The sequence below is a fragment of the Carex rostrata genome, chromosome 17 (genome assembly GCF_964058835.1).
Source record: "Carex rostrata chromosome 17, lpCarRost1.2, whole genome shotgun sequence".
Taxonomy (NCBI): domain Eukaryota; kingdom Viridiplantae; phylum Streptophyta; class Magnoliopsida; order Poales; family Cyperaceae; genus Carex; species Carex rostrata.
In genome coordinates, this window is record NC_135934.1 from 7,491,542 (window position 1) to 7,505,162 (window position 13,621).

At 31.1% G+C, this 13,621-nt stretch overlaps 2 protein-coding genes across 2 annotated transcripts in view; one reads left to right on the top strand and one right to left on the bottom strand.

Moving 5' to 3' along the window:
• Positions 1 to 13,621, bottom strand: part of LOC144568726 (E3 ubiquitin-protein ligase SINA-like 10) — a 100,403-nt gene that overhangs the window by 34,058 nt on the left and 52,724 nt on the right. The window lies entirely within an intron of this gene.
• LOC144567970 (ABC transporter G family member 7-like) lies at positions 4,459 to 6,051 on the top strand. Its single transcript, XM_078318174.1, has 3 exons — positions 4,459 to 4,810; positions 5,059 to 5,249; positions 5,856 to 6,051. The coding sequence occupies exons 1-3, from the start codon at positions 4,586 to 4,588 to the stop codon at positions 6,034 to 6,036; spliced, it is 597 nt and encodes a 198-aa protein (XP_078174300.1). The 5' UTR covers positions 4,459 to 4,585; the 3' UTR covers positions 6,037 to 6,051.

A 13,621-nucleotide genomic window follows, 5' to 3' on the forward strand; every position in this document is an offset into this window, starting at 1 on the left:
GCCATAACTATTAGATTTGACGATCTCAAAACAATATCGTATTAATTAGTAATAATTTTAAAGAACAAATCTTCACCAACTTTTAAAATTGGTCTAAGAAACTCATAGATGATGAATTTATGGCTAAATACCACTTGGTCAAATTATTTAAATTAAACAAAATCAGAAAGTTCAAGGACTACTTTGTCAAAACTAGCTAGGAATATATATTGCATAAACTGTTACCAACGATTTATTTTGCAAGAACTTAGTAAAAACTTAAAATTGTATAAATAATTACTAACTGTTTATTTCGTGTTATAGGAAAAGTTAAAACGATTATAATGGTTAGTAACGATAAATTATGTACTACACAATCAGTTACAACGATATGATTTTGCAAGAACTCGGTCAAAAGCAATAATTTTGCATAAACAATCAACTTCTAAAGTTGGTCTAAGAAGTCGTAGATGGTGAATTCAGGGCTAACGACTGCTTGGTCAAATTATTGAAAATTAAACAAAATCAGAAAGATCATAGCTTTAGTCAAAATTAGGAATATTGCATAAACTGTTACAACGGTTTTGCAAGGATTCAGTAAAAACTAAGAATTAAAAAAAAAAAAGAATTTCGCGTAAATAATTAAACACTAACTGTTTCTTTTGTATGATAAAAAAACAAGATCTTGATAACAATCTCCGCAGCTTTATCCCCGCAAAAAATCCTGCACAAACTGCCAAAAATATCATGAGGGGACTGCTCAGTCATTAATAAGCGTTTCATAAACTATTAGTATTTATCTTGAAGTATGAAAGTATTTATCTTGAATTTGCAAAGTATTAATCCCTATGCAATGATCTCTATTATGAAAAAATAAATAAATCCATCAATTGTCCCAGCACAAAATTTTTTTTTTTTTTGAATCATCACTGCACAACTGGGGATCGTTAAATAAACAATCCCCTCATAAATACTTGTCAGTTATTCCCGCACAAAATTCCTTTTTTTTTATTGTCTCCGCACAACTGGGAACCATTAAATAAACAATCCCCTCACCCAATGATAAATACTTCTCAGACATAATGATAAATATTTTATATTACATGGATAAATATTTTATGCTACATGGATAAATACTTCTCAAATATAATTGTAACTTTCAGTAAAACATCAATAACAAATACTTCCCAGACACAACTGCAACTTTTAGTAAAACATCAATGATAAATACTTCTCAGATATAATGATAAATATTTTATATTGCATGGATAAATACTTCTCAGACATAACTGTAACTGTTAATAAAATATCAATGATAAATACTTCTCAAGCATAATGATAAATACTTTATGTTACATGGATAAATATTTTTCAGACATAATTGAAATTTTTTTATGTATAAATATTTTCTTATAATTTTGGATGAAAATTTTAACTGAGAATTTTTATTACCTATTATGTATGTATGCATGCACATTATAATTTTCTTATGTATGTATGCACATATATGTTGATCCTTATATTTTTTCATTGGAGATGCAATTTTGTTGGAGACCTTTAACCAAGAGGCATCATGTCATGGATCACATACACACTCTTTTTTTTGATATGTTAGATCTAATACAACTAGGTATGTATGAAATTTCATCCAAATTAGATTATAACCAAGCGTTTTGGCAACATGAGCCCAACTTTACAAATTTTGGGCCAAACCTTGATCACATGGTTACTAAGTGGTAAAGACATAACTTCTATACAAACATTTTATTGGATCTTGAGGAGTATATGTTACGTGGATCACATGGGATTGCATGTGTACAAAAGACAATATGTATATATGTTGCATGAATTGAAATTTGTTATGGTTTTATATGAATTCATATATAATAATCGGCCCAACGGAAGTTTAATGTATATTTTTCATATAAATAATTTAAACCATATAACGTTATTTTTTTTTAATAATTGGTTGTTATCAATTTTTAACAACTTTAAATTGCAATTTTTAGTAAAATATATGTATGTCAAAGACAACGATAAATACTTCTCAAGCATAATGATATATACTTTATGTTACATGGATAAATACTTCTTAGACATAATTGTAATTTTCAGTAAAACATATGTATGTCAAAGACAATAATAAATACTTATCAGAACAATGATAAATACTTTCTTGAATTTTGTTCTTGAACTTATCAATAAGTAATGTTTAATCAAATAGTATTATCATGTCAGAAATAATGATAAATACTTCTGAGACATAATGATAAATATTTGTCAGAACAATGGTAAATACTTTCTTGAACATCAATAAATAGATAAATAATTGTTAGCGGGGATTGTTATTAAAGGACAGTATAATTAATGCGGGGATTGTTATTAGAGGACAGTATAATTAATGCAATGATTGTTATTAAAATGACATTATAATTAATGCGAGAATTGCTATTAAATGACAATAATTAATGTGGGGATAAATGAAAATTCTTAGCTGAATTAATGAGGGGATAAAAGGTCGTTAAGGAAGTTAAGAGAGAGTGGGTGATAAATGGGGGGACAGGGGTGAGGAAAATGATATAATTATTCTAAAAAACACTTGCAACAATATTACAATAGTCGATATATTTTGTACTACACGAATAGTTACAACAGTTTTGTAAAAAATTGATCAAAAGAAGAAATAATATATCATTCAAAATTTAATCTTCCATTTATCTCCACATCGATTCAAGTACACTTTCTAAATTGATTTTAACGATTTACAAATTGCCTTATTTATTCTCTTTTTCAATTGATCTCCTTTTTTTTTTTCTAATCGATCTCCTTTTTTCCAATTTATCTCTCCCATTCTCTTCTCTTCTCTCCTTGACTCCTTCCAATTTCTTTTCTGATTTCTTCGCTCCGGCACTACCTCTGACCTCCACTTGGCCATAGCTAAGGGGATCGATTTCATCCGCTGCCGTCGTCGTCATTAGTAGGAAGATCATCGAAAAGCGGTTTAGAAAGTCCTTCAACAGTGCTTGAGAGAGATGGCGATTGGAGCAGAGATTGATCAACCGAGAGAAAACAAGAAAGAGATGGTGATTGCGTTGGACTGGTTTTTTACACTAGGAAAAGATCGAAAGAGAACTAATGAGTACACCATTAATCTCCACAAACGCCTTCATGGCTGGTACTTGATGTCCTCACTCTTTCAAATTAGTTTACTCTTGTATTTATTTAAGTGATTACGTTAGACTGATTTTGTAAATTTCTGATCGGTTAGATATTACACTTTAAAATCATTTTTTGCCTTACGATATACGATTTTGTAAAAAATGATTTTGCCTTATGAATTGAGAACCAAAATCGTATATCAATTCAAGAATAAACTAATTCACTTGCTAATTCACTCTCGCACTTGATGCAATCGCTGATTGTAATTTGGTAACTTTCAGATCGAAGATGGCAGATGTTAAACTGCTAACATTGTTAAATTGGAGACCACACAGTAATGAAAAATTATTATGTTTGTAGAATTTGTTAAATTAGTTTACATGATTTAGTATTGAAGTTTACATATACTTTTCAGTTAAATATGAAAATAATCCGAAAATTAGTATCCGAGAGTGGTTAGCAACTTCCTTAATATTATACTACAAAAATGATTACAGCATGCAATTAGTCTAACCCAATACTATCAAAACAATTAATTAAAACTAGCCAACAATTTGCTATCACGGTTGGCAACGATTTAGTAAAAAGACCATTTTTCTTGAATGGGCTATGGTTAATTAATTATTTCTAATGAATAGTCAATTAGCATCATGTACCGATCGAGTCTCAAATCAAATCAAATAAATAAGGATGATTACTGGTTCTCTCATTCTAGAATCCACACGCTGGTTTTTTTATTTTATTTTATGCTCTCTTAATTAATTTAGTTGATTCTATAGTCAATATCTAAATGCCGTACTGCGTGGTACCGCCGATTCATAATTTTTAAAATATATTAAATATTTTGTCATAGTTTTTTTTTTTTATGCACCAGAAGGAACCTGATTCGGTTACTCGGAGTTTATATGCACATTTTAATTCTGAGCCAGAGAAACAAGGTCGAGTGTTGTTGTGCTGTGGCCTGTGATCAGGTGCGGGAAAGAATAATGATAAAATTTAGTGCATACTCATTAAAAAAAAGGACATTTAAAATTTCTATATAAAAATATTAAATCCATCAAGATTTTATCTTTATTAATATTTTTCCTTGGATGAAACAAATTTAATGAAATTCAAAATATGAATCAATTAAATACATAATTTATATTAGTCTCATTTAATCTGTGAATATTGCTGCTATCACTTTCAGTTTCTAAGTTTTGGACGGACTTAGTGGTTTGCGGCCTTTTGGTGTTAACCAGGCTTGTGCTTTGATAGGAAGAACTTAAAATAGGCCCAAATTATCCCCTCACTCATTATCGTCCACACACTTTTTACCTTCGAGTTGCCTCATTCTCACTGACAGGTGGCACCTAATGGCGCTCTTTGTATTCGTCAGAGAGACAAAACAAAGCGCCAGTATAGGCAGTAGAGCATCTCTTCATCAGAGAGAATTTGAGAGAGAGATATGGGGATAGAAGTGAAGGGGCTGGGGCAGCTGCTGGCGGCGGTGGCGGCGGCTCTCTTCGTGCGAATCATTACCGGAGTGGGACCCGCCTTAGCTCCACCAGAGGAGGTGACGGAGGACGCCGGAGATGAGGAATCTACGGCCGGTGATGGCGGAGGGGCCCCGCCTGTCACCATCCGCTGGAACCGTATCACCTGTTCTCTCTCTGACAAGCACGGGACCACTGTATGTACTTAGTTCTCCGCTAGCAGACCGGTGCAAAGTGCAATGCACTAGCATGAAATTCCTGTTTTGGCCCCTGAAATTTTGGATATCTCATTTTGGTGCCTCCGTTGGTTTTTTTTATGTCTGTTCAATTTTGTTGCATAGGGTCTGATATAGTATACACATAAACCACTAATGCCTATTTAAATACAATAATGTTATTCAAAATTTCAAATTGAAGTTTAGAGGATGATTTTTTCATCAAAAAGGTGAGATTTCTTTTGACAAATGTGAGTGGCGAGGCGAAACCTGGGAGGCTACTAGCTATCATGGGTCCATCTGGTTCTGGCAAGACAACTCTACTCAATGTACTAGCAGGACAGATGGCGGCCTCTCCTAAGTTGCGCCTCTCAGGTCATCTGGATATCAATGGCCTACCTATGTCTAGAAGTGGTTACAAGTAAGTACTAATGCCGGTACAACCTATCTGCTGAAATAGAATTATACAAAAAAACTAATGATTTATTAGAATAAGTGCATGAAGGCATGTTTGATTTTTAATTAAATCTGGATTTTTGGTTGACAATGACCGAAGCCAGAAAATTTTGAAATGGGGTTCAAGTATTATATCAAATATTAGTATCAATATAATGATCAAATAAAAAATGTAAATTGTCACTGTGGGGGTCAATAATAGGATGATTATCTAAATTTTATGGGGTTGAAATATAATTTTTTCTTAAAAAAATACATATGAACCACAAAAAAATAATATGTACATATATGATTAAAAAAAGAATGGAGGACATTCCCTACACTTAAATCTGCCCTTGAAACGCAATCTGAAGAACTCCTCTCCATTGAATTATCTCATGTGTAATTTAGTAATCGTATTTAAGTAGTCATTAAAAACTGACGATATATAATTACATACAAGCTGAGTCGCACAAGTACCTGGTGCTTTGTACTCATCATGTGCAACGAAAGATCCATACTACTGCATGATTTTTCATATTATTTGTTCTTTCTCATATATCTTTTTATCTTTTTATTTTTTTCTATTCAGGAGTGCATATGTGAGGCAAGAAGATTTGTTTTTCTCACAACTGACAGTGCATGAAACACTTTCACTTGCTTCTGAACTGCAACTTCCAAATAGCTTGTCACCTGAAAGTAAAGAGAAATACATCAACAACCGATCTACTTTACGAAGTGACGTGTCTACATGCCAAATTTATAAAATTTAGACTTGATTTGGTATAAAGCAAAGTGGTAAAAAGAAAATTTTATAAGTTAATTTTAATGTATTTATTCAAATAATTTAAAACTTATCGAAATGACTTCAAATAATAAATTCATATTGTTGAAGCCGGTCTACTTTACAAGTGATGCGTATACATGCCAAATTTATAAAATTTAGACTTAATTTCATATAAAGCAAAGTGCTAAAAAAAGATTTATAAGTTAATTCTAATGTGTTTATTTTTCTTTATTTTTGTATCGCTTAACTTCATACTAAATTAATTTGAAAATTTATAAATATTACTTGTAGTTTATCACTTGTGAAGTGGATCATTTCAATGGTTTGAATTTGTCTTTAAAATCAATCCGATAAATTTTAAATTTAAGCGCACAAAGAATCTGATAAGCTTAGAACACCCAAGTTCTACTACTTCAATCCTCAATCTGTGAGCCAAATTAGAACTAATTAAACTAAAGCTCAACTAATGACTTTTTAACCTTTTCAAATGATTTTCAGCGATATTAAAATTGTAATTCATGGGAAATACTATTTTAGCCTAGTGTTTGGAAGATTAATAATTAATTCATTTCCTTTTTAATAAGTTGAGGTCATGTGATGAAGTAAAAATATGCATACAAGATCAAATTGACATTAAAATAAGTTTGCATCTTCTCATGTATTAAGCCATAACTATTAGATTATATTGTTTTAAACGAACTTTAATTTGATTTGACGATCTCAAAACAATATCGTATTAATTAGTAACAATTTTAAAGAACAAATCTTCACCAACTTTTAAAATTGGTCTAAGAAACTCATAGATGATGAATTTATGGCTAAATAATACTTGGTCAAATTATTTAAATTAAACAAAATCAGAAAGTTCAAGGACAACTTTGTCAAAACTAGCTAGGAATATATATTGCATAAACTGTTACCAACGATTTATTTTGCAAGAACTTAGTAAAAACTTAAAATTGTATAAATAATTACTAACTGTTTATTTCGTGTTATAGGAAAAGTTACCACGATATGATTTTGCAAGAACTCGGTCAAAAGTAATAATTTTGCACAAACAATCAACTTCTAAAGTTGGTCTAAGAAGTCGTAGATGGCGAATTCAGGGCTAACGACTGCTTGGTCAAATTATTGAAAATTAAACAAAATCAGAAGTAGGAATATTGCATAAACTGTTACAATGGTTTTGCAAGAATTCAGTAAAAACTAAGAATTATATATTAAAAAAAAGAATTTCGCGTAAATAATTAAACATTAACTGTTTCTTTTGTATGATAAAAAACAAGATCTTGATAACAATCCCCGCAGCTTCATCCCCGCAAAAAATCATGCACAAACTGTCAAAAAAATCATGAGGGGACTGCTCGATTATTAATAAGCGTTTCATAAACTGTTAATATTTAACTTGAAGCATCAAAGTATTTATCTTGAATTTGTAAAGTATTAATCCCTATGCAATGATCTCTATTATAAAAGAATAAATCAATTCATCAATTGTCTCAGTACAAAATTTCCTTTTTTTTTGAATCGTCATCGCACAACTGGGGACCAGTAAATAAACAATTTCCTCATAAATACTTGTCAGTTACCCCCGCACAAAATTTCTTTTTTTTTTTTATTGTCTCCGCACAACTGGGGACCATTAAATAAACAATCCCCTCACCCAATGATAAATACTTCTCAGACATAATGATAAATACTTTATGTTACATGGATAAATATTTTATGCTACATAGATAAATATTTCTCAAATATAATTGCAACTTTTAGTAAAACATCAATAACAAATACTTCTCAGACATAATGATAAATATTTTATGTTACATGGATAAATACTTCTCAGACACAACTGCAACTTTTAGTAAAACATCAATGATAAATACTTCTCATATATAATAATAAATATTTTATATTACATGAATAAATATTTTATGTTACATGGATAAATACTTCTCAGACATAACTGTAACTGTTAATAAAACATCAATGATAAATACTTCTCAAGCATAATGATAAATACTTTATGTTACATGGATAAATACTTTTCAGATGTAATTGCAATTTTCTTAGGTATAAATATTTTATTATAATTTTGGACGAAAATTTTAACTGAGAATTTTTATTCTCTATTATGTATGTATGCACATTATAATTTTCTTATGTATGTATGCACATATATGTTGATCCTTGTATTTTTTTTCATTGGAGATGCAATTTTGTTGAAGACCTTTAACCAAAAGGCATCGTGTCATGGATCACATCCACACTCCTTTTTTGATATGTTAGATCTAATACAACTAGGTATGTATGAAATTTCGGTCCAAACTAGATCATAACCAAGCATTTTGGCAACATGAGCCCAACTTTATGAATTTTGGACCAAATCTTGATCACATTATTACTAAGTGGTAAAGACATAACTTCTATACAAACATTTTATTGGATCTTGAGGAGTATATGTTATGTGGATCACATGGGATTGCATGTGTACAAAAGACAATATGTATATATATTGCATGAATTGAAATTTGTTATGATTTTATATGAATTCATATATAATAATTGGCCCAACGGAAGTTTAATGTATATTTTTCATATAAATAATTTAAACATATAACATTATTTTTTTTAATAATTGGCTGTTATCAATTTTTATCAACTTTAAATTGCAATTTTCAGTAAAATATATGTATATTAAAGACAACGATAAATACTTCTCAAGCATAATGATATATACTTTATGTTACATGGATAAATATTTCTTAGACATAATTAATGCGGGGATTGTTATTAAAGGACAATATAATTAATGCGGGGATTGTTATTAGAGGACAGTATAATTAATGCGATGATTGTTATTAAAAGGACATTATAATTAATGCGATGGTCGTTATTAAATGAGAATAATTAATGTGGAGATAAATGAAAATTCTTAGCGGAATTAATGGGGGGAGTAAAAGGCAGTTAATGAAATTAATTTGGAGATAGAGAGTGGGGGATAAATAGGGGGACAAGGGTGAGAGAAATTATATAATTATTCTAAAAAACACTTGCAACAATATTACAATAGTCGATATATTTTGTACTAACAGTTACAACAGTTTTGTAAAAAATTGATCAAAAGAAGAAATAATATATCATTCAAAATTTAATCTTCCATTTATCTCCACTTCGATTCAAGTACACTTTCTAAATTGATTTTAACGATTTACAAATTGCCTTGTTTATTCTCTTTTTCAATTGATCTCCTTTTTTTTTTCCTAATCGATCTCCTTTTTCCCAATTTCTCTCTTCTATTATTTTCTCTTCTCTCCTTGACTCCTTCCAATCTCTTTTCTGATTTCTTCTCTCTAGCGCTACCTCTGGACCTCCACTTGGCCATAGCCAAGGGGATCGATTTCATCCGTTGCCGTCGTTGCTGGCGTCGTCATTAGTAGGAAGATCATCGAAAAGCGGTTCAGAAAGTCCTTCCGCAGTGCTTGAGAGAGATGGCGATTGGAGCAGAGATCGATCAATCGAGAGAGAACAAGAAAGAGATAGTGATCGCGTTGGACTGGTTTTTTACACTAGGAAAAGATCGACAGAGAACTAAGGAGTACACGATTAATCTCCACAAATGCCTTCATGGCTGGTACTTGATGTCCTCACTCTTTCAAATTGGTTTATTCTTGTATTTATTTAAGTGATTACGTTAGACTGATTTTGTAAATCTCTGATCGGTTAGATATTACACTTTAAAATCATTTTTTGCCTTACGATATACGATTTTGCCTTATGAATTGTGTCACACCCCCGATCCGGAGGTGCGACGATTCTATACCCGTGTCTATTTATTATTTAATATAGTTAACACTAGGCATGGATCTTTTTATGCATTGCCAATAGCATCCATTATTTTTGCCACATCCCAATTTATTTACAACCATTATCTAACATTTTATAGTGGATGATGCTAGAGATATATTCTCTGCACCCTGTCAGATATAATAAACCCAAATCTCATACCTTTAGGTGGCCCTGCTGTCAATTACCCAGAAACGCTATTTATCTTCGTGTAATAAATCTGTAACCCACAAGGAAAAACGAGTGAGAAATAATAAATTATTTCTCAGTGCTGATTGCCACTCAGATTATTGGATTCGAAGGAAATCCATATTCAGAATGAAATCACCGCACGAGAAATTATCAGTTCAGTTCTATAATGACGAGTGCAAATGCTCAATAACAGTATCCAATTGAACAACAAAAATTATATAAATAAATCAGAACTCTAGGAATCTTATCAGAATAAATGGTTTGGGTCAAAATCTTTTAAACCATAAAGTCAGGTAACGTTTGGGACCTAATCTTTATAACCACTGAGCCTGGTAACGTTTGGTTTCTTAACTTTACAATTTCTAGTCAGGTAACACCGATAGATACTATTACATGTATCTGTCGTGTCAGAGTTTATACCGTTCTAACTATCATGACACCTGATTAACGGAAACAATATGAAATCAATATCACAATACTGTCATTATCGGAAAGAAAATCAGTGATAAGACAGTTACCACAGTTCATTAATCTCACAGTCACAATTTACATTTATTCAGTATCCCCTATCCAACCGGTACTGGATTCAGTTGGGGCCATTCACCATATGCGCATAAGGGTCCTGAAGTAAAGTCTAGTAGCTAGCTAGACATTACGATATATTAATCATTTTTCTCCACTATATAGAGGTTCAAGGATTACAGTATTCAATAAATTCAGTCACTGTGGTTTCAATCAATCATTTTCACTAAGAATAATCAATCGATAAACAATATCAACATGACAGTCAACAGACTTACCTGTAATTCAGTTTCAGTTGTATTGGGCTATGCATATGATGCAACAGTTCAATCAATGCAGTCAATCAAATATTCAAAATGCACAGCGAGTTACGATTTAATTTCTAGTTATGAATCTCAGACTAATCCAATAACCTCGCACCTGATATCGTATGGTAACAGGTGAGGTCGCTAGCAGTCCATTCTTCCTGAACACTCTGTATCATCAGTCTCTTTCTTAATTATGCCTATATCATTATAATATATAATGATCAATACTTATAATCATTTAGTGCAACAAAACAATTTACTTCATTTGAAGTTTGGGTTATTAGTCAGTATTTAATTAACAAAAGTACCCTTACTAATTAATGACATTTTTTTTATTAATCATTTACTATACCCTTAATCATTTCTTTTAATTGAATCTAATCCAATTTCCAAGTCCATTTATGTTCAAATTCAGTTCAAGTAACTTTTATCTTTTATAAGCTAAGCCCGAAAGTCAAGTCCAATAGTTCAAATATTTATTACTTATCACATTTCCCTTCATCCAATTAAAGGTCCATTAATTAATTCAAATTTCATTGATCGGGATACTTCCAGGCTCCAGCCGAGTTTTTAAAAGTTTTCCTTTTCTTTTCAATTTGACCCCTCTGACAAAGGGATATTACCCAACCATAGGAATTTTACAAAATTTTCCATTTCATTTTATACTTTCTTACAAACCAACACAGTACATTCAACAGGAGAAAAACGAAATACTAAAATTTCACAAATTTCAACATTCAAGTAAGCTTTGTTAACATGTTTCACAATAAAATAGGCTTTCTTACTCATTAATTTACAAATAACCTAATTCTTCATATAATTGAAGAAAGAACGAGAGAAATATACCAATAGATGTGCAACATGGTTCAAGGAAAGAGAGAGCAACATCCAACATGCTTGAATCATAAGGTTGCTCGGCAACCAATTCAATTTGCACAATAAAAAGAGGAGGCAAAGAAAGCTTCATAAAAGGAAAGAAAATAAAATGGGAACCTTCTGGAGGTACACGGTGGAATTTTAAAAGAAAAGAAAGAGATATGAGGCTTTCAGAAGAAGAGAGAAGGAAATAGAAAAAAGAAAGCAAGAAATAAGGTCATGTAGATACCAAAAAAATAAAAAAAAATAAAAAAATAAGGTCATGTGGGTCCCACTAGTCAAAGTAAATAAAATTCATTTTACTAATTTAACTAGTTAAGTGAGATTCAAGTAGGTGTATGTTTCATCCAGTGACCAACGCGTGGACTTGTGCCATTTGTATATAAAGTTTGCATTTTTCATATTTAACCTTCATATTTCCAAGCTTTGCAAAATAGTCCAAATACAAATAAGAAGATTATTACTAGGTGTTAAATCCTTAATTGTATCTATTAATTTGTTTTACTTTAGCATATTCAAACATTTTAGAATTTCAAATTAACAACATATATTTCGAGAAAGCAACTTAATTATCATGTCTGCTAAATAAAATTATATATTTCATACTAAAATGCAATTTATTTTACTTAAAACATATTCAGACATTTCATACATTATTTTCAATTATAAATTCCATATACATATTTTGCGAAATGTTACAAATTGAGAACCAAAATCGTATATCAATTTAAGAATAAACTAATTCACTCTCGCACTTGATGCAATCGCTGATCGTAATTGGGTAAATTTCAGATCGAAGATGGCAGATGTTAAACTGCTAACATTGTTAAACTGGAGACCACATAGTAATGAAAAATTCTTATGTTTGTAGAATTTGTTAAATTGGTTTACATAATTTGGTATTGAAGTTTACATATACTTTTCAGTTGAATATTAAAATAATTCAAAAATTAGTATCCGAGAGTGGTTAGCAACTTCCTTAATATTATACTACAAAAATGATTACAGCATGCAATTAGTCTAACCCAATACTATCAAAACAATTAATTAAAACTAGCCAACAATTTGCTATCACGGTTGGCAACGATTTAGTAAAAAGACCATTTTTCTTGAATGGGCTATGGTTAATTAATTATTTCTAATGAATAGTCAATTAGCATCATGTACCGATCGAGTCTCAAATCAAATCAAATAAATAAGGATGATTACTGGTTCTCTCATTCTAGAATCCACACGCTTGTTTTTTTATTTTTTATTTATTTTATGCTCTCTTAATTAATTTAGTTGATTCTATAGTCAATATCTAAATGCCGTACTGCGTGGTACCGCCGATTCATAATTTTTAAAATAGAGTGATGCTGTCATGGATCAAATTTTTTTTTCAGATTTTTGTCCGAATTAATCACAGCCGTTAATTTCAAAAGGGTAAAATTGGAATAGCACCATATAATAATCTTTCCGTTAATTTCTCCGTTATATCTCCGTCCCTTTCCTCCCGTCTCTTCCTCTCGTAGATCACCCCTGCGAATTCGCATCTCTGAGAAATCTCTCCCTCCCGTCGTCTCTTCGGGGTCTGATCGGAACTTCAAAAAAATTCTTCAAACGCGATTTGGAAATGGATTTGCGGCAAATCCAGCGATCGAAAGAGGAAGACAAACGAGATTAGAATTGATTTGGTGCGACTTTGAAAGGCTGAATTCACACAGTGAAATCCGACCCAAGAGCAAGAGATTTCGCGAGAATTGCTTTGTCGTAGTGCAAACCTTCATCCATGTTCAGGCTTTCCTTCACAACGTCCGTGCACAGAAGCCGTCCAAATCATGAAAGAAT

Excerpts from the sequence above, each read along its gene's own strand:
- LOC144567970 (XM_078318174.1), top strand. The coding sequence starts at position 4,586 with ATGGGGATAGAAGTGAAGGGGCTGGGGCAGCTGCTGGCGGCGGTGGCG. Across the intron at positions 4,811-5,058 it reads CTGACAAGCACGGGACCACT|GTGAGATTTCTTTTGACAAA; the intron begins GTATGTACTTAG and ends TTCATCAAAAAG. Across the intron at positions 5,250-5,855 it reads ATGTCTAGAAGTGGTTACAA|GAGTGCATATGTGAGGCAAG; the intron begins GTAAGTACTAAT and ends TTTTCTATTCAG.